The 21,194-nt window shown below is 36.5% G+C and overlaps 2 protein-coding genes across 2 annotated transcripts in view; one reads left to right on the top strand and one right to left on the bottom strand.

Moving 5' to 3' along the window:
- Nucleotides 1-423: 423 nt before the first annotated feature.
- ATOH7 (atonal bHLH transcription factor 7) lies at nt 424-879 on the top strand (the record flags this gene model as incomplete). The annotated part of the gene is made up of 1 exon (XM_079536154.1): nt 424-879. The coding sequence occupies one exon, from the start codon at nt 424-426 to the stop codon at nt 877-879; it is 456 nt and encodes a 151-aa protein (XP_079392280.1).
- A 10,420-nt stretch (nt 880-11,299) lies between these two features.
- The window catches only part of MYPN (myopalladin), a gene marked incomplete at both ends in the record, with an annotated part of 41,420 nt that continues 31,525 nt past the window's right edge, over nt 11,300-21,194 (bottom strand). Inside the window, 9 exons of the mRNA XM_079535291.1 lie at nt 11,300-11,469; nt 12,982-13,115; nt 15,306-15,471; nt 16,158-16,365; nt 17,025-17,117; nt 17,766-17,895; nt 18,368-18,447; nt 19,652-19,801; nt 20,298-20,519. Of these exons, the coding sequence (XP_079391417.1) occupies nt 11,300-11,469; nt 12,982-13,115; nt 15,306-15,471; nt 16,158-16,365; nt 17,025-17,117; nt 17,766-17,895; nt 18,368-18,447; nt 19,652-19,801; nt 20,298-20,519 (1,353 nt within the window). The remainder of the gene's footprint in view (nt 11,470-12,981; nt 13,116-15,305; nt 15,472-16,157; nt 16,366-17,024; nt 17,118-17,765; nt 17,896-18,367; nt 18,448-19,651; nt 19,802-20,297; nt 20,520-21,194) is intronic.

Genomic DNA, 21,194 nt, shown 5'->3' with positions numbered 1-21,194 from the left:
AGAACTCCTTCCAAGTGAAACGGCCTTTGGAGTGGATGTCTTTTTAATCCATTAATATCCTTTCTGGCTTAAAAGGACCTTTTTCTTCACTAACTCGTGTTTTGAGGATGGAGATTTTGTTGTTTTTTTATCTATGTCATTGAGTTTACAGAAATGAGAAGAATGAAAGCATAAGGCATTGAGAACTCTTTATTCTTTCATTAAACAAAAAGCAATTTTCAGACACTTCCAGAAGAGCCAGAAGAGTTTTTTATTTTTTTATTTTTTATACTAAGATAAATATCTCATCGACAATATCTGGAAAAAGATTCAAGAGGTACACAGGCTACTTATAGGAGTACTTTCTCTACAACTGTTTAGATGCTTCTGTTTTAAAGTGTAATTTTTTTTCTGTATGTGTGTGAAGCTGCAGCTGCAATAAATATGAAAACCTGTAAATCCAGTCATTTGGATTCAGGAGTAGAATCGGACATCCAGTGCAGAAATGGAGCAGGCTGCGTTGTGAAGTGCAGCACAGAAAGAATGGAGAGTGCTGCCAAGAGAAGATTGGCTGCCAATGCCAGGGAGAGAAGACGGATGCAAGGGCTGAACACAGCCTTTGATCGTTTGAGGAAGGTTGTCCCACAGTGGGGTCAGGATAAGAAGCTCTCCAAATATGAAACCCTTCAGATGGCTTTGAGTTACATCATGGCTCTAACACGAATACTTGCTGAAGCAGAGAGATACAGTACTGAAAGGGAATGGATTAACCTTCACTGTGAACACTTTCATCCAGAGAGCTACCACCATTATACGGGACAAAAAGTGGCAACAGACAGTGATCCTTATGCACAGCGAATATTCAGCTATCACCCCGAACACTTTCAAATAGCTAATTAGAACTTATTACAAGCTAAAATATGCAGCAGGCCAGATGTGTAATTTAATAATTAGCAAGAGTTAATCTGCTTGAATAAGGTAATATCGGCATTACAATAGCTTATTCGTGTTTGTGTCTTACACTAATTTAACAAACTAAATTTGCTTTGAGAACTTAAATCAATATGCATTTAAGAAGTATGAATTTCTTTACTGTTGATAGAAAGTTGTTTGAAATCTTACAGACTATTGCTTGCTAGTTAATTTGGCTCCTTTAATTAAATAAGTCTTTTTATTTAATTATGATCCATGATAGTATTTCCTACCAGTCAGGGGCCAAATTGACCCTTGCTATAACCGAATGGAGTAACACTACAAATGAGTTTCACTCTACATTTTTATTTTTATGTCAGCTTTAAAGTAGTTCTTTGTTTTGTTTTCCCTTGAATGACTCCCATGGAACAAGTTTTATACTGGAGTTCTAGTCCTTGGAGAACTAACTGTCTTAAACTTTGTAAGTTTGATATATGGGTTCCAAAATTGTGTAGGTTTGCTTTAATCCAACTTAGGGTGTCTCTTGTATGCTCGAAAAAGAGCTAGCTTCAAGTCATGAAAATGTTTTTATTTTTAGTGGCTGTAAAAGCACATGTGGTTATATACTGTGAATGAAATGCTCGTGTGAAAACAATCTAAACATCTGGATTTTGTAGTTTGCATCTTATTTCTTAATTTTACATTACCTAGAGACAGATTTTGTAAATCATAAATAAAGTGTTTTCTATGATATGTGCTCATATACTACCTTAAATTTCCAACTCTGGAAATTACTTTGTTTCCCTTAGTATTCCACTTCTTCCTCAGCCCTGACAGCTTAGTGTGCAGGAAAAGACTGGCAAATGATGTTTGTCACTCAGTTACAGGAGGATGTGTATTTAGTGTACCCTCCAAAAAACAGCTTTTAAAGATAAGTTCTGTTGAAATGTATACTTTATTTCAGCCCTGCTGATGTCCTCAATTGTCTTTTATTTATTTTCTGCTTGTGCTTGTGGAAGATAGAGGGATTTGGATAGAAAAGGCAGAAGAGTTAGGAAAAGGAGACTGGGAAGGTGGAGAAAATAAATAAATAAAAATGAGTAGGAGCAGAACAGCAGATGTATCCACAAAGGCCTGACTGCAGATGTCTGTTATGATGGTGGCAGACTGTGAAGATGAAGGATGCTTCTGCTAGTGCTACTGTTGGGAGTTTCCAGAAACGAGCCCTTTGCTAATGTTAGCCATCTGGGAGAAGGAGAAAAGGAGCTGCTGTCCCAAAACAATTGGTGGTGGATTTCCAGCAGGGAAGGCTGGCAGGTTCCCTGCTGCCATATCTTGCCATTTGAAAGAATCCTGAAATAAAAGTGGAAGTTTTGAGAAGAGCTATTTGCAACAACTAAGTAGCTTTCAATGGAAATAAAAATAAAAAAAATACAACCAGCAATAGGAACTAAGCGCTGTTTTGGGACTCTGCTACAGGAGCTGTTATATATGTAGAGAGAGAGACCTGACCTTAGTATCTGTCATCTCCCTGAACCTTCGTTGACGTTTTGCCTTTGATCAGTGTCTTGTGGAATAGTACACTTCCAAAGCCACAAGTTGGATTGAATTTGGAGTAAAAGTTGCTGGGACAGACTTTCAGGTCTGGGTTAAACAAATATAGAAAACAAATATATTCTGAGCAGATTTCTCCCTTAATCATTGGTATTCAGGAATGTTTTTTAATGTATATTTTGGCTTTTCTAAGTTCAGTAGTGATTAGGGTAATTATTAAAATGTGGGCTTTTTCTTTTGAATTACATTTGCTCTTTATGTAGTTTCAGCCTTCTGGGATTATGAAGTCGTGTTATTTGCTGATTCTTGACAGAAGTTTATGCAGAGAGAATAGTTGTTTGTTACGTACTTGAGTTAATACCGCTGGAAAATTTGTTATTGTTAAGTGACCAATTTCTCTGCATCACAGGATTGTAGAGGATTGAAGGGACCTCTGGAGATTGCCAAGCTCTATCCCTTGCTGAAGCAGGTTCCCTTCAGTAGGTTGCACAAGTAGGCAATCCAGGCAGGTTTTGAATATTTCCAGAGGAGGAGACTTCGCAGCCTCTTTGGGCAGCCTGTTCCAGTGCTCTGTTACCCTCACATTAAAGAAGTTTTTTGTTGTATTCATGTATAATCAATGCAGTCCTCAAATAAATGTTATGAATGATGTGCCATCCTAGACTAATTTATTAGCGTAAACTTTGGGCAGAAATTGTGTTAACTGCACTGCTTGCACAGCAATGGATTTTTCCATCCTGAACCAGGAACATAAAGCAAATAGTCTGTAGAATTCTGTGACACAGAGATCTTGGCTTAGTGAGAAATAGACTTCTAAGCCCTATGTGGGGAGTGTACAAATTTATATGGAAGTAAAACACCAGGGCAGTGTACAAGAACTGTACCAATGTGTTTCTGCACTGCTGGCATATAATTTTATTTTTGGGATGTGATGTTGCAGTTTATATGTAGCATACATAAAAGTATATAACCACCATGTTTCATCCGTTTTGTTTTTCCCATTCAGCATTGTAATACACTGTCTACTAATAGTAGGTAATGTGATGACAGTAATAGTCACAAGAACAGTGAATGTTTTTGTGATGTGAATGTTTAAACGATGGTAAGCTCACACAAAGAGGAGCAAACCAAGTCTGTGGTTGTGTTACCTGAACTGTTAACAATTGAAAGTGAAGCCTTAAAAAGCACTTCAGTGCAGAGGATAGCCTTTTGAATGCTTTATAGATCAGCCTGTGCCATTGAATAATACAATCCTCATTTTCTTAAATTTGATTTTGCTAGTGAGAAGTGTCTAATTCTTTTTTAACAAATAATAATTAGTAACTATTTAATTAGTGACTGAAACAGGCTTTTACAGAACGGTGTGGGAATTCAGTAATTTTTCTTTTTGGGGAGTGTGCAGTGTTGAGTTGGAAGTTGGGATTTCTAGTTTATTACAGCACTGATGGCAGTAGAGTAAGTTCTTCATAGCTGTCTATGTATTATCTGTCAGAGCTCTTCTGGAGGAGACAGTTTTAAACATGAAAAGTTCTTTTTGACTGCAATGTGAAGAGCAAGCTGCGGTTTAGATGTCTCAAACTCAATAACCATCCAGGAAGTCATTGGCTTCTCTTGATTGCTTTTCTTCGCTAATATTTCAGCGACTCTGTGAAACCATCACTTGACCATTTAACATTAATTTCATCATTGCTCCAGAGTATTTATTTTCCACTGACTGTTTGATGCTTGTCAGATAATAACTGTGACCCTTCCTCTGTACTAGTCCTTAAGACATGGCCCCACTTCCCCCCAATAAATTATTGCTTCCAGTCTGCCTCCAAATGACTTCAGATGTGCAGAGCTTGATGTGTTCTTATGTGTAGAATTTTTTCTGCTTACAGATTTCTGTCCCAGGAAGAAGTGCAAGCCTGAGATATTTCTTTTTGTAATATTAGTACATAGTAGTTCTAGAGTTACATTATGAACACACAGAGGATCAGAAATTATTTCTTCATTACATACTTGTTGCTTGCTAAACACGTTTTCACTATTGAAATTCAGTGTGCAGTTCAAATGAACTATCTGTGGGAAATTAAACTCTATTCTTCTAGAAGGTTCAAACTGCATCCTGCTCTTCACTCTTTGAGCTAGCACAGGTGGTCTTATTCTTATGATTCTTTGAATCTTTTCACTTTTTTTTTTTTTTTTTTTTTTTTTTTTTCTTTCAAGGTGGCCAGAGTTATTTTTCAATTTGAACTGGAGAGATGTTTTCAAATGCAGTGACTTTTCTTGGTCTGGAAATGGAAATAGGGTAGTGTGTTCCACAAAAGTATGTTAGCAACAAAAAGGCAGTGATTTCTTCCTGCCTAGCTATTGCGGCTACCAGTGGCTGTGTCTTATCACTTCAATTAATTCCAGCTTTCTAGGTTTCTCTTTTCTATTGCACCATTTTTAGGCACAGACCATTCAGTACCATACACACATAAAGAACAAAGCTCAGTTCTTGACTGGAATGCTTAAATGGTGCTGCAGTACATGCATTATGAAAAATAAAGATGTTGCTAGCTCTAGTTATAGCCTTGTAAGGTCAGTGACATTGCAACTATTTTGCATGGGGAAGCATGGATATCGTTAGGTTTTGTTTGTTTGTTTCTTGCTTTTTTTTTTTTTTTTTTTTAATTTTTAGCTGTGTTTTCTTTATCCTGTTACTGTTGTGATCTGATTCGCTAGGCAGAAATTAAAAAGAACGTATTTCCTGCCGTGTTCTTAATGTTTCAAAATAAGCTTCTGCCTTAAGATGATGAGTATCATTGCATATATTGGCAATACAGATTTTGGGTGGCAATATAGATGCAATTCTCAGTTTTAATTTAGGAATGGCTTTATCTAGACTTTATAAACTCATTAAGAATTTTTAAAAGTTTCTTTTTGCTAAGTTGTTGCATCTTTGTAAAATACCCAGGAAATAAAGCAAATGCACTGAGAACAAAAACACATTTATTCATTGAAGAAACAGTCCAATGCTTCCTCTACATAGATATTAAAGACATTTGATTTCATTTAAAAAAGAAAGCTTAATGTTTTTAAATTTAATTGTCAAGAAAACATAGTTTTAAAAAAAAACCCAAAGCAAAACCCGTATGTATAATATTCAAATATTTTCTAAATAATACATTTAGTATTTTGTATACTATAGGTTTTTTCCAATTTGTTGTTCAGTTTTCATTTGTACAGAAATTAACATGCAAAGTAAATCTGAACTTACACAGAATTTGCTTAAGATGTCTGCATATGTAACTCCAAATAATAAAAAGAGAAGTCCGTGTTAGAATGGCTTCCTGCAGTCTGAAATCCACAGTCAGTTTTTCAAAATTTCAAAATGTCTTTGATATTCTCCATTTCTTTATTTAAAAAAGAAAAAAAGTAGTCACATATTGTTAGAAGACGGTATAATCTTAGTGAATGGTCTGTTTCTGAACATAATTTCACACTGAAATAAATGGAGACCTGCACTCAAATCTGTAGCATGTATGGCCCAAGGATTATTTGTACGATGTTAGTTCTTCATAACTATAATGGAGTTGAAGTATGAAGGCATTATTAAAAGCAGCTTTTACTGCTCAGAGGAAGTGATATTACATGTGGGAGCTGCTTTAGCTCATGGGGATGTAACAGGGCTAAAATGTTCTTATGAACATTGCCTCTGATCTAGCAGTTACAGATGTACACAAGAATCAGTCCGTGCAGGAATGGAGAAACATGGTTAAATGGGACAGTAAAATCAAGATCGGCAAATGTAATAGAATGAACCTTTTTTTTTTTTTTTTTTCCTGTTGTCTTCTATATCAAGGCTATAAAATCCATCTTCTTTGTAGTATTAGTTTTGCTTCTGCAGCTTCATTCAATTTTCACTTATTGAAGAACTGGATACAGAGCTAAAGGCTGAAATAATAAGTATTCTGTAACACTCTCCAGTGCCCTACTTACACACAGAGGAGCTTTGGTCCTAGATCCAATAACTGGGCATTTCTGTGGGTGTTGTGTGGGTGCTGGCTGAACGTGAAGCAACATGGTACAAGAATTTATGAGACACAATGGAGTTCATCTCTGCCAGTCTGTAAAATAGAAGGATATGCCCAAATACGGGTGTTGGGGATGAATTGTACAAGATGCTGATAATCTGACAACCCTACAGATGTTTTGAACATTCAGATTGTCCTAAAGACTCCTTAGCTTCTGCTCTGGTTCCACTGAGAAAACTTGCTCTTTTAAAATTTGATTGAGAATTTATTGGATGAAGAAAGTGTAACTTAAAACAAGAGCAAACTGTTTAGAAAAAAGAGCAACTGTATGTCACAGCTATGTGCTAGCATCATATCTACCATATCCCTGACTTGACAGTACTTTATGATTTTCTTCCAAATAATGTAAGCCTAAATGCATTGATTTCATTACCTGTCACAGCTGAGTTCTGTAGAAACCTCTGGTTTTGCTCCACACTTCCAATTGCTTGAACACATCAAGGACACACTCTTGTATGCAACTCTGAAGCATTTATTTAAGGTGAAATGAAAAGAGATACATTCCTGAACATTTGGGCATTTGTTTCTTCCTTTTGTATGCACTTAATGTACTTTAAAACTGATGTTAGCACTATTTTTCCATAGAGAATGACTTTGGATCAAAAAATAAAAATTATCAACTTTAATCAAGAAAAAAATATAAAATAGAATTTTGAGGCTCAAAGTAAACATATTTGTATTAGAAATAGTAAGGCAACTAACAGTGAATCACTCATTCAATATTTAACAATTAAAAAATTAATTAGGTCTTACAAATAATTTTGTATGAAGACATTGTCTTGAAATGAATGTTTTTTTTTAACCTTGTAGCAGTAAGAGCACAGTTCTTTTAATAACTCTGATTTCAGATTTGTTTCTTTGCAATATCTGTTACTGTAAACAGTTGCAATTGGCAACTGCTTAGACATTATGAAAGAGGCTGCAGGCTTGATTTTTATAATTTAGATTGTGTGCTCTCCTCTTCACACTAGTGTACGGGAATCATTCAGTAGGTATGTTCCATTGTCTGCATGCAAACAAATTATCTCAGTCTAGCTGTTTTAAGGCGAGAATTCTATAGGTATTAATGCAAACTGTTATATGAAGCTGCTGAGGACTGTGTCTGCACCAAGGTGGGCCAAAAATGTTAAAGCAAAGATAATCCTTCTGCTTTTTAGAATTACAGAAAAGAAGTTATTTCTGCCATTCTTCGAAATGTATTGTGCATCTGGTCACATACAAAAACAGGACTGGAAGGGAATAAGAAATTAATAAACCTACAAGCATCTGAATCAGAAAAATAATCTGCTACTGAGAATTTACAAAAATGAATATTTCTGTATCTCATCGATACAATGTTATGTTTCACACTGTTGTGATTTAATGGACTTTTGGAAGATAATAGCTAACACTGATTCCAGTAAATGCTCTAACATTGATTTTTATTGTTGCAGGAGCCTGCCCTAAATAAGAGAATGAAATATCATGTTAGTGTGAAATCAAATCAGCTATTCAATTGAACAAAAACAATGACAAGTCAAGCTGTTCAGGAAGAGAGCACAACTGCATAGCGTGTAGTGCCTCTTGACACAGTATGATACCCTCATGGCACATGAACTCTAACAACATCAAGTTCTGTGACAACTCAGTGTTGTCTCTACTGCTTACACAAGCAATTTTTCCCGTTGGCTTTTCCATCAGTCAACAATATAAGCATCATTTTTGCATCTTCTTAATGATGAGCACATTAGTACTGCTAATTAACAGCATTTACATCCATTCACTAAGCTCTGTTTACACACTCATTCTCTAGGTTCAGAATATGCAAAGGACAAATGTTCTGTAGCAATTAAAAAGCAAAAGTTAATGACTACAGACTATTTACTTGGGATCAGATTCTGATTTTATGTCTATGTCAGATGCACTGAAAGTAATTTCTCTGACTTACACATTATGTAGGGAAGTGTGATGGATAAAAATTCGATCCTTCTGCAAATAAATACTGTCAAAGAGAGAATATTTATAGTTCAGGTGACAGATTTTGGTGATGCACTCTGTAGCCTAGTTTGCCGTGAATCTGCAGGGTCCTCTTATTTAATGACTTAGAATTAATCCTTCTTATACAGATTTCTGGGAAAAGCAGTAGCTTTTGTCTGCCTCAACAACAAGAACAAAAAGTACGTTTAAAAAAAATGTAGCACTTATCCTTCAGCTTGTCTGCTCAAATTATAATTATGTAAGTCAAGAGAGATTTTATCTGTGCTCTCTGTCTTTTGGTTTGTGCCAACTTTTTGGACATGATGTCTGAAATGTGAGAATCACTACTAATGTCAGTAATATTCAGAGGTATGATTCTAGAACTGGTAACCAAGTATTTGCAAATAATAGGTACTATTATTTTAAACTATGTAAAAAATATCAGATAGCATGCTTACCCTTCTTGCTAGAATTGCGTAGTGGGATATATCACAGCCCAAAGGAGAAGCTTGTGCCTGCTTGATTTCTTAGCTTCTACTCAGTCAATAGGAAACTTTATCCATATAGGACATTCAGACAGGCAGAGGAAAGTAAAATAATGTAGGACATTATAGGATGACTCAGGTTGGAAGGAACCTCAGGAAATCATCCAACCCCTTAAAGCTAGGTAAGGGGCCCACAGTTGTATTCTAAAGAGGGAAAGAGCTTGACTAACAAAGTCTGAGGAATGATAGCCAATTTTGAATACTTTGGGTCAAAATCCAGTTTTCAGTTCTGACATGAAGTAATGAAAAGACTGGAATTAGATCTTTCATGTCTTAATGTCCTCTCATCCTTCCCAACAGCACTGAATTAAATAAAATCCAATAACTTTCTTTGGATTATTTTCTCAAGAGTATTTACAAACATGCGAATTTTTTAATTATTATTTTTTTTTAAACCAACTTTGACTTACTGAGCCATCCTGAAAACAAGTGAAGATTAGAGGAATAAGGATTTCTCTATTCCAGAGGCCCACAGTTTGTCTTACACTGAGCATCTCGTAACTGAAATCCACTTGAGTTAACATACTGCTTTTCATACCAATTAGTTGTATCTTACTTGCTGGAAAGGAGATACAACATCAGCAACAACTGGCATTTCTGCTTTCTCACTGAAGTAACTGTTTCTGGTATTGTCTATCAGGATAAGAATATGTTTTAGCTTCCTGATCTGCTCAGTCTGGGGTGAATCATACCTGAGATTTCTAACAAAAGCAGGGAAGTTATAATGGTGAGTTTATATTATGATGGTTTTGTGATGTGCATTATGGTACTCACGTAGGAAATGGAATAGTACAGTATATTCACTTCCCATGAATCTTTAGGGAACCAAGAGTCAGTGATATCATTAAGTTGCTTTTGTAGGAAATCAGGAATGAAAGGCTTTCTCTTTCTCAAGTCTCTGTCCATATCCAGTATCCTTCTGCTCTTAAGATAATTACTCATTGTTTTCTTTGCATTTGTAAGTTAAGTTACACTTTTAACTTTGCAAGAAGTCCAAATAGGATCTAACCCGATAGTATCTGTTAATTTTTCTTTTCATTTTTCATCTTTTAATTTTACTTGTCCAAAGAAGAGGGATAACAGTAACTTAAAGAGGCAAGAAATAATCTTAGATAGTCACAGATTCTAAATGCTCTACAACTGTGCAGATGCTAAATGTATTTAAATCAATTAAGTGTTCTTAACACCTTCTGGTGCATCCTCATTAGATTCTTATATACTCCTATTATTTATAGTAGAATTTAAGTCCATAGATTTTTGTCTATTAATGAAATTTTCTGTCTTAATAGTAGACACCATACTTGTCCTTGTTTCCAAAACATTGATGAAATTGCTGATTTCCAGCAGATCATAATTCGTTTTCAGTTAGAGAAAAAAATGAGGTATATGGTAGATACTTTTCTTTCAGTCACATTAAAAATGGGAAGAAAGAGACTGATATTTGAAAACTCTGAAGTTACAAGCTTGGTATGAGTTTATGTTCAAAAGCAGAGAATTCCTACCAGTGTAAGGAAAAAAAAAATAATACAAAGCACATCTGGAAAATAGTTTCAGCTACGAGTTCTACAGAACATGCTTCAGACTACAGGAAGATTAGTGTCCTATGTTAGAGTCCTGGGCACATGTCCTATACCTTACTTTATGATCATTATGCCATGAGTACACAGTTCATGGAGTATACACACGCACACAAATATAAATATATAAGGTATACAGCTGTACCTACATGGAATTCTATACTTATCTAGACTTGAGTTCAGCAATTATAAGATTATCTGGCTTAATCATATATAAAAATGAGTTACATCTTTTTCCTTGTACTTGTGCTTTGTGATTATCTGGCTTTTTTTTTTTTATTTTTAGAATTACATTCAAAGTCATGTTGTTTACCCTCATTCAGGATTATTGTTATTGTAATATCAGTGTTTTCACTGGGCAGTATTCCAGCAAAACATCATCAATCCTTAATGTAGCTTGCTACAGGAGGGTAGCTTTAATTCTAGCAGTAGAAGTGGTATTGGCTTTTAAGTGCTGAAAACTATGTTTACTATGTAATTCTTAGCAAACTACACAGTACTGAATTTATTGCACAACACTCCATACCACAATTATCCTGCAGAAAAATACTATGCAGAAGTCTTGTATATGTTACTTGCAAAATCTGCAGCAGCAGTACACTTAATTACAAAGAGGTTGCTTGTAAACCTTGAGCATCTTGACTTGTACCTCTTTATTTTTTTCAGTTCTAGTATTTCTGCAAGTGTAACTGGAACCATTGTTCATCTGTCCGTTTCAAAGTTCATCGCTTTCCACCATCTTTTGAGTTGGGGATGAAAACAACACAGGGCTTTCAGTAGCTGGGAAGCCAGAATACATGTCGAGTCCTTGGCCAGTAAGGTTTGCATACCGGCTACTCCCAGGTCGAAGCTTTATTTGTTGTGGAATTTGATGATGCCACTGAGCTGAAGCAACAAAAACAGAACAGGCTGCATAAACCTCTGAATAAATTAGCAGTGAAACAACAGAAGTCAATGTGCACAACTGCTAAATTTAAGTTCCTTCCAACATCTTCGAAGGGAGCACAGCAGTTTGTTCCCTGTCTTACAGTCTGTTCCTTCAAATATTGCCATCTGTATAGTTTACATTGAGTACTTTTATTAAAATATTAATAGACAAATTTCCACCCCTTTTCAATTCAATAGGAACGTTTACATGAATTTCAGTAAGTCCACAAATGAACCATTTAATCTGTAAGCTTTCTCCAAGCTCTTGCAAGCAAAAGAAAAGACACATTACAGCATGAGCAGAGATAAACAAACGGGAAGTAACTATCATTCTGTACTATTCCATCCCTTGGAGGACTTTTCTTTCTGGCTTTTCTTCTGGTGGTATTTATTTTTGAAATCAATACTCTCACTACTGTACTTTATTCTTTACAAACAGAACTGTAAATACTAGAGCAAACCTCCACTTGAAATAGCATGAAGAAAAGTACTTTCTGTCATTCTGGCACACAAGACATGTAGACTCTTAAGAAAATACAGCTGGAATCAGGACACATTTCTGACTCCCCCCTCCCCCCCTTTTTTCTTTTTTTTTGGCTTTTAGTGTTCATCCTTCATATAAAAACCTTAACTTCTGTCTCCCCACATTTAGACACCTGGAGAATTACTTTTCATTTTGTGTGTTTGTTTTTGAATCAATCTCTGCTCAGCTCTCTTGATTATTGAATTACTGTTGTTTGTGTCACCACAAGATGGCAGAAAACGTACAGAGATGCACTGATGACCTACGGTTATCCCTGATAAGTTTTATTATTCCACTTTTTTTTTTTTTTTAATAAAAAAGCAAGATTGAAAACTATTTTTGAGGGCATGGATATAACCCTGTCTTCTTTTTATTTTTATTGCTTAAGTAATCAAAGTTTTTTTTTTGTTGATGTATACAAATTACCTTAGCTAGTATATGCATCTTGCATAGATACAGAGAAGTTAAATACTGTGCCATAGTTCTTGAACTAGGCTTAAGCGTTCTGAGTCTTCAATCAGCACATTATCATCTTAGCTAGCTTGCATTACTTAGGCTCCCTGAAAGAAGGGGCTTTTAAATGTGCAATTTGTTATTCTTTCTCAGCTCAGTGCAGAAGCACTACTATTTGCCTCTAAAGGAACAGAGGTAAGGTTTAATCTGAATACACGTTTATTGTACTTCTATGTGTCTGTGGAAGGTGGAAAGCAAAAGTAAAAAATATTGTACAACGTTTCTCCTGTCCCACATCAGTTTAATGGCAAGTAATCTCATAATTTAACTGCATTGTTCTATCTCCTCCTGGTGGCCATGTTAAAATGCAGCCATGCAGTGATAGCGTAATGTCTAATCCATGGCAAAACTGGGAACGTAAGAGCAAAGAATTAGTTGAGAGCTAGGACTGTCACTGAAAATAAATTCTGATTTATTTACTAGCCAGTACTTACCATATATGTCAAGTCTAGCAGTACAAGAGACAATACCAGCTTCGTTTTTTGCAGACAAGGTATACCAGCCAGCATCTGCTTTCCTGGCAGGCTGAATCAGAAGGCAGACATACCCTGTTGTATCTTGGTGCATGCTGGGAAAACAAGTTTTTTAGGCTTAGAATTTGTCAGGAGCATGTCATCTCTGAGATTCTGCAATATGTATATCCGCTATGAAATAAAAAAATCACAACTTCTGTTCCTAAAGAACAGACTGTGACCTTTACACTCAATAGACTTCCAGGATAGCCCCAGACAATAATCTGAGCAGCTGAAATCTATTCTTGCTCCTTTCAGCTGTGAAAAGCCATGGTGTTTTTATTCTGTATGTGCTAATATTGGAATTGCTTATTGAATTCCAGTGAAATAAGCCCCAGCAAAGCTGCTGGTGAGTCATACTGTATCTTTTTTTCAAGCACAGAATCTAGAAGAATAACATTTGTACAAAGTTGTGGTATTTTCACAACAGTAATCAGAGCTAGTCAAGTTTCCTAATGGCACCCTTTTCCATTCCAAGAGAAATGCCTGAAAGGCAAAATCTTGAAGATTAATTTGGACAACATTCAGAGTGAAATTTGTTTCATTATTGCCTCTTTTTCATTTGCTTTTAAGCAGACTTTTTGTGACTTTTTGGCCACAGTTCTCAGGAAAAAATAACATTTGATAGTATATCAGAGAAGGTTCCTCTGTTCTCCAGGCTGTCGTTGGTTGTTTTAGCAGTTCGAATGTTTCCCTCAATATAAGGGAAGAAGTGGGAGATAAGCACATCAGCATGTTTGAAATTGTAGGATGTTTTGAAATTTGACATTATGCTTTCATGTAAACTGGAATGAAATGCCAAAATACAAAATTTCAGGTAAAGAGGACAATTTGTGCGTTAGGCAGCTCCTAATAACAGGAACATTCAGCCTCTGCTATCAGCACTACATAATTTGCTTTATGCTAAAACAGAGTAGTACAGAAAGTCATGAGTGTCTATATCTTAATACAAAAGAAGGTCTTTTGGATCCATAGAATCATTAAGGTTGGAAAAGTCCTCTAAGATCATCTAGTCTAACTGTCAACCCATCACCACCATTCCCACTAACCCATGTCCTTAAGCATGACATCTACGTGCTTCTTGAACCTCCAGGGATAGTGACTAGCACTTCCCTGAGCAGCCTATTCCAATACTTGACCACTCTTGTGGAAAGAATTTTTTCCTAATATCCAACCTGAACCTTCCCTGGCAAAACTTGAGGCCATTACCTCTCATCCTGTCGCTGTTACCTGAGAGAAGAAACCAACTCCCTTGTCACAACCTCCTTTCAGGGCGTTGTAGAGAGCGATAAGGTCTGACCTGAACCTCTTTCCTCTCCAGACTAAACAATCCCAGTTCCTTCAGCCGCTCCCCATAAGGCATATGCTCCACACCCTTCATACCTTCGTTGCCCTTCTCTGGATACACTCCAGCACCTCAACGTCTTTCTTGTAGTGAGGAGCCCAAAAACTCACTGGAAGATTGGATCAAGTAAACTTTCCTGTCACAACAAATGCTGCTGCTGAGTCAGCTTTCTTTGCAGAGAGACTGCAAGCTACATATGTGAAAATGTAGTGCTTTTTGTAGTTGATAGCGAACGGCCAATGTCTGCATAAGATCAGTAGTTGGAGCCAACTAAAATCATATTTATGCTGAAGTATCAACCATTTTAAGCAAACAAACAATTTTTTTAATCACAGCTACAAACACTAATAAGTTTTTTGAAAAAAAAAACCAAACCAACGTATTTGAATGGAAGAGCTGAACCTGATCACTGTTGCATCTTTTAAGAGAGGATCAAAGCCTTTGCCTGTGTTTGTGACCAAGCTTTGTTATCGACTTCCATATCTGATGTGCTAAGCTCTCAGTTATTCCATGCTGTGTAGCATTCATACCATAATCTAATTGTTGAGTTTGAATTCATTTATATTTATAGCTTAACTGTGGAAAAAATAGTTTAGAGAGCAAAGAAGCTGCTAAAGCCCATGAAAAAATACTGTAATAAATTCAATAACAAGATATTTATCACGCTTGTGGCCCAAAAGGCTTATTGCTACCCTCTGAGGCATTGGCACATTATGCTCCATGCCTTTTTCTGTACCAAGGACATAGCTCTTCATGTCACACAGTGAAGCCAGCATTTTAAAACGTTATGTGGAAGAAATAGTTTTAAGAAGAGCAACACCTGTTTCAGTAAAAAGCTGTGTGATAAAAACAGTTGGTCTGGCTACAAGAAACTTCAATTATGGATATGCTGTTACAGTACCTCATTCTCTCTCTGTTTGATGGGATGGTTTCATTATCCTTCTTCCAGTAAAACACAGGAGGTGGCATTCCCACAACCCTGCACTCTAATCTGACTGGGTACCCTTCAGGAACACCACAGTTCTGAAGCTTCTCCAAAAACATGGGAGCTTTTTTTACTTCCTTCGCTGGAAAAAGAAACAGAACTAGTGAACAATAGATACTGTATTCCTTGATTGTCATTGAACAATGTAGAAGAATGAAATAAAAAACTGGTAGTGAAATAGGCTGCAATTTTTTTTAATGCGATAGTGGAAGGAAAGTGAAAAGCCATGACTGTAGGCTCTGTAAGAGAACATAAAACAAGTAACATGCAGAGCTGTTGTTCATTAAAGAATGTATGCATGTATGTAGGCATTGGGTCTAAACCTACTACCATAGCAGGAAATTAATGCCCAATCTATTGATTTCAATAGCTTACACCTTGCAAGGCTTTATTATAGAAAAACACTCAAATTTGAATTTCTATTATTCAAATATACTGTTAAAATCAATGAAACTGGGAAAGGCATCTAGAAGACTATACATATTTTATGAATTCAGATTCTTGGCATTTTCTGTGAAGAAAATTAAGAATGTTATTTTTCCAAGGCAAGAGAAGTAAAGTAATGAAGATTCAGAATTCTTACAGCCCTCTGCTAGTAATAGGAATGTACCTACCAGGTCCATTTGCCTCCTGCAGCTGTAACACTGCTGTTTAACAGCTCCACTGTAAGTGAATTAACTATTTTTTTATACTTTTCGGTAGATAGATTAGGCAGGGGATTTCTGAAAATAACAGCAGTACTGTGAGTAGTTTTCCAATGTTTCTTACCTACAACAGTCAGCTCCAGACTAAATGAATTTTGTCCTGTTTTATTAGTGGCAAGGCAAGTATAAGTTCCAGCATCATTTTGTGAGAGAGGATCAATAAGCAAAGAGTGAACTCCAGTCTCTCTGACCAGCATCTTGTGGGTACCGTCTGGTAACACAGGTTTGCCATTCAGAAGCCACGTCAGGTCTGGCGTTGGTAATCCACTCACCTAACAGGCAATGAAGTAGATAGAGGCAAATGTCAAACTGACATATTTTATTAAGTTAATGGGTGAACTTGAATTCCGATGCAATCTGAATAATGTGTCAGCTTCTGTTTTTTGCTGATTAGTTCCAAAAAGGATAAAAGCGAAAAACAAATCTCAGGAGAAACATACATTGAAATGCCCATATTTTTCTTAGTCAGAAAGGACAAAACTTGATTATATAATCAGATTCCATCCTAAGCATATGCTACTTTTTTGGTTGTAGTTGATGATTGTAAATCAAACCCACTCATTTTAACAGACATTAAAAAGTATTTTATACAAATGTCTTTGTATTTCATAATTTTTGGTAAAAAATATAGGTTATTTGTAGCTGTTAAGCTGCATGCTTTGTAACAAGATGAAGTACTTTAGAAAGTAGACTGTATTATACTTTTCAAGATCTTTCTAACAGATAAAAGTAGTTGCTCATGTCCAAAATATTTATTTGCATACAATACTCTACAAACTAGGGAAAGAAGGAAGTGGAATTTGTCTGAACGAGGACTGCTTTCTTCCAGGTCTGTGCAATACCAGACATGCTTTAAGGCTTCACAAGCTCTGCCTGGATAGCAGAGCTAAGAATAGCTAAATTCTTTGGCACGTTCCCTGGCAAACTTCACATTATAAATTAAGTAGTAATTGACCTTATTCATCTTCAGGGAAGTATTAACATCTGTTCTATAGCTTCTACTCTCTTCAGAGTAGGAGACATTTTGGAGCTTCAAAGAGGTCAGGGTCAGCACTACCAGCACCTTCTTGTTTGTGCTACTGGGATATAGAGGAACTACCAATCTGTGTTGGAGCAGACAAAATTCTTTATACTGCTTAATAAGTGGATGCTCATTCTGCATACTGTAACCTGTGACAACTCTGTTATATGGGGATTTGAATATGTAAATTGGGATGTTTCAAGCTAGGGAAGCATAAAATGAACTGGGCTTTGTTCCCTCTTTTTCAGGAGTATTAATCTTCAGTCTAATACAATGGGAACACTATTTTGAACAGAACACAATGTACTGAACACTCTTTTCTTGTGAATTTATGTTATTATGGATTAAGTTCAATAATCTGGAAATACAGACAAAGGACATAGTGAACATATCTAGCAGTCTGAACAACGCCCTAACTGAACCTTTGTTTTTTGGGGATTGTATTCTTTGCATTCTTCATACCATATAGCATGTACTGAAAAGAAATCCCCTGAATCAGTTCAGAGAGAATGGCAATAAGACATAATTTTAAACTTGGAAGTATTAAAACTTTAACATAAAGTGATCATGCTAGCAATAAAAATACTTAACAATACACATATAGAAGCAGGGATAAAAAAAATAAAAAAGAACAGAGAGTAGAGTTAATACCTTACAATCCAGCCTGCAAAGTCGCCCTTCATGTGCTACCATGTCACCTGGAGCCTGTAGAAAGTAGGGCCTGAAAAAGCGTTCTTGAACTGCTTCTTTGTCTCCTCCTTCTGGCACCCGGGAGCGTGCTCTACAACACAAAAACTGTGTGTATACATTTGGAAGCCAAATCCTTTTTTAATGTTGAATAAAGAAGAAAATTGTAGAAGAGTATGAAGATAGCTTGAGCCAAATTAAAGGGCAGACAGAAATGCATAGATTGTAATTTAAAATTACATTATGATTGAATATTGGATATTTTCTATTTAGAGAGATTATCAAATGAACTATATCATATAGTATAATTGGGTTTCCAAGCTGCTCTTTGTTTCTTTTTGCCTTTTTTGGCTGAATTTCATCTTTCTAATCCAACCCTTCCCTCTAACTCCAGTGCAACAAGTGAAATAATAGCTTACCCCACCGTTTGAAGATGACCTTCAAAAATGTTACATTCTAGAACTGAGATACTGGGAGGGAAATGCTGCCATTATTTTCACACTTGGGTTGAGAAATGAAATAGAACGTGTTGAGATATAGCTGCCACTTATTTTGAATGCCTTTACCTGTGAGGCTGAAGTGTTGATAGTCGGCCCCGAACAGGGATACTCTGAACCATCAAGTGGCCTGAACAACTTACTCTTCCCTGCAAATCACATTGGAAAAAGAATTAATAGTTGGTTAATAGTTCATTCAATTGTAAAGCACAAATATTTAATATTTACAATGCATTAGAATTTATTTTCATTATGTGCAAAATAAGTATAATTGCTTTTTAGAAGCAAGTTCTATCAACGTGCGTTGGACTGCAGATAAGGCAGGGGTCCCTTTGTCTGCTTAGAGTGATGTGTTCCTCCAACTCTTCAAGGCTGCAACAATACATTTAGCAACAACTCTATGTAAATCAGCTGTAGTGGAAATGCTAAGTCGCGGCTTGAGCCAGTGATTGAGCACCTGGTGGGGAGGCAGGGCCAACCCAGGGGAGCTGAGGTGCATGCAGTCCACCTGAGTAACCTGAGAGCAGATGGAGCCAGGATCCACTGCTTCCCAGACTTCATTTAAGGGTTTGCAGTGGAGGTGGGTGGGGGTACCTTGATAGAGATCCCTGTGTACCTGAGGCTTTCTAGTGGTAAGGAGCTTGTTTCCTTTATTTCTGTGCTCAAAGCTGCTGCATTTGAGCATATCCTTACTGCAGCCTAGAACTTTGCTACGGTACTATCATTGCTGTGCTTTCTATCACATTACAGCATTACACCAGCTTAAGTAGCATCTGTCCCTGCTCGTTTGTTCCTGCTGCTGTATTTCCACAGGTACTGTCTGATACTGACTTTGTACTAGTGTAATTTTTTTGTCTGTGCAGCCATGTGGAAACTGAGGAATAGTTGGATGGAAGTATAATTCAGAATTCAGGGGAAAACTTCAACTGGAAGAAGCTGCCTGATGTAGTTGTCTGTACTACTAAATAGCAAGCTGAACTAGCACAGAGTGAAGGGGAGTGGTTTGGAGCAGAAGACTATTTGCAGTTCCATATTTTTGCAGCCTAGATAAAGAATAGTTGTTAATAAGGATTTCAGACTTGATTTTATTTGTTTTTCCTTGCTCTACCCTTTCTGCCTGAAACATTATGACTGCCTTGTCACCATATCTCAAAAGATATCTGAATGCAATGGCAGGGTGAGGATGTCAGAAGTAGGACAGGAGTTACTATGTGAAGAAATGCCCTTAGTGATTGAAGAATCTGAAAAATCTGAATTTTGATATGGTCACCACTCAGACTAGATGGCCTGATCTATGCTCCTAACATATACACAAAGCAAGTGTTTTTAAAGGAGGAAAATAAAATGCCTTACTTGTGGGTTTGCAGCCATAATAGTATAGTTGCCATCGTCATCATTAGTAGAGGCTTCAATATGTAAAGAACATGTTCCATCTTCTTCTCTGCTCATTTTGAAATGCGTGTTTTTCTTTGAAATCTGCTTGCCATCCTTGAACCAGTATATCTGATGAGGGGAAAAAACAGTGGCTTATGCTTGCTCTGAAGTGAAATAGTGACCATAGCAACAGATTAAAAACATGACAGGACCTTGCCGGTTGCTTGTACAAATTTTAGAATCTTTAAAAAAAACTTACAGATGGGTCACAATGTGAAATAAAATGATTCCAGGCTGAACTGAGAAAGTTGTATGGCTCCTTCATACAGCTGGGATTGTCAGGCTCTTTTGGTTACCTCAGATCAGCTCTCATCTTTTCGAGAAGTTTTTTTTTGTTTTTATGACATTGTCTTGAAGTAATGTGGTTGTGATGCAGTCCATACAGTGCATCCAGGCTCAGGAGCAGGTATTGCTACTTTAGCGGTTTGGGGGAAATAACTTGCGTTAGAGCTCTCTTCACAGAAATATGTTCTTCGCAATGCAACTTTCCAGAGATGTGCAGGAAATATCAGGTGGTTGATTTTTTTTTTTTATTCCTTTACTGCTAATGTTGAGAATGACTTACCTTGGGAACAGGTATCCCAACAATTTTGCAAGTGAATGTGATAGGAGATCCTTCTGTGACCCGGAAATGCTTGAGTCTCTTGTCAAAGATGGGCGCTATGTATTTGCCTGTAGGGATTTCCTCATGCTGAATTTCATCATCTGATTCATCCACAGGGGTACGTTCAAGGCGAAATTCTATTTCATTCATCAGCCTCTGCTCAAAACTCGAAATCCTGTATTCCTGCAGAGTGAGAGGCATAGCATCTGAACAAGATGAGTCATGTTATGTGGTATTTTCAGTCATTTGCACTTTTGGATTAACGATAAATGGGTGAAAATAAAAAAGTCTATAAAACTAAGACTTCTGAAAAAGTCTGAATTTATTCTGCAGATGTGGATTCTCACTGCATTTGGAGTCTGTGAAATTTAACTAATGAAACTAAGTATATTCTAAGGCAGTAAAAAAAAAAAAAAAAAATCATTTCTCAAAATTCCCAAGAAAAGGACACTAGTATATCTCTGTATAAATGACCTCTTCCAGATAGTTTTTTGTTATTATGAGCATCTTCCATAATCCCTTGATGTCATGTAGACACTCTCATTCTTAGCAGCACTGTTCTGCACTAGAAGGTTTCATGTCAAGACCAAGAAACATTTGATTAAATGTGTTGCTATGACATTAATCTTCGCATTAACTACCAGGTTCAGTTTGTAATACCATACCTGTATTTATCCTGGGCATTGTGAAGCACTACAGATAGACCTGAATGGACTTGTGTGGGAGCGGATGTTTCTTAGTTATACTAATACAGACAGCTGCGAGAATATCTTACTTAAGTCATTAAAAAAAATACAAAATAAAATCTGTGTGAATGTGTAAGACATTCACGACAGAGTGGAAGTCAGCCACTAGGTG

This window comes from Tetrao urogallus (assembly GCF_951394365.1).
Source record: "Tetrao urogallus genome assembly, chromosome: 5".
Lineage (NCBI taxonomy): Eukaryota > Metazoa > Chordata > Aves > Galliformes > Phasianidae > Tetrao > Tetrao urogallus.
The sequence above is the reverse complement of the archived record's forward strand: the minus strand, read 5'-3'. Positions and strand labels throughout refer to the sequence as shown.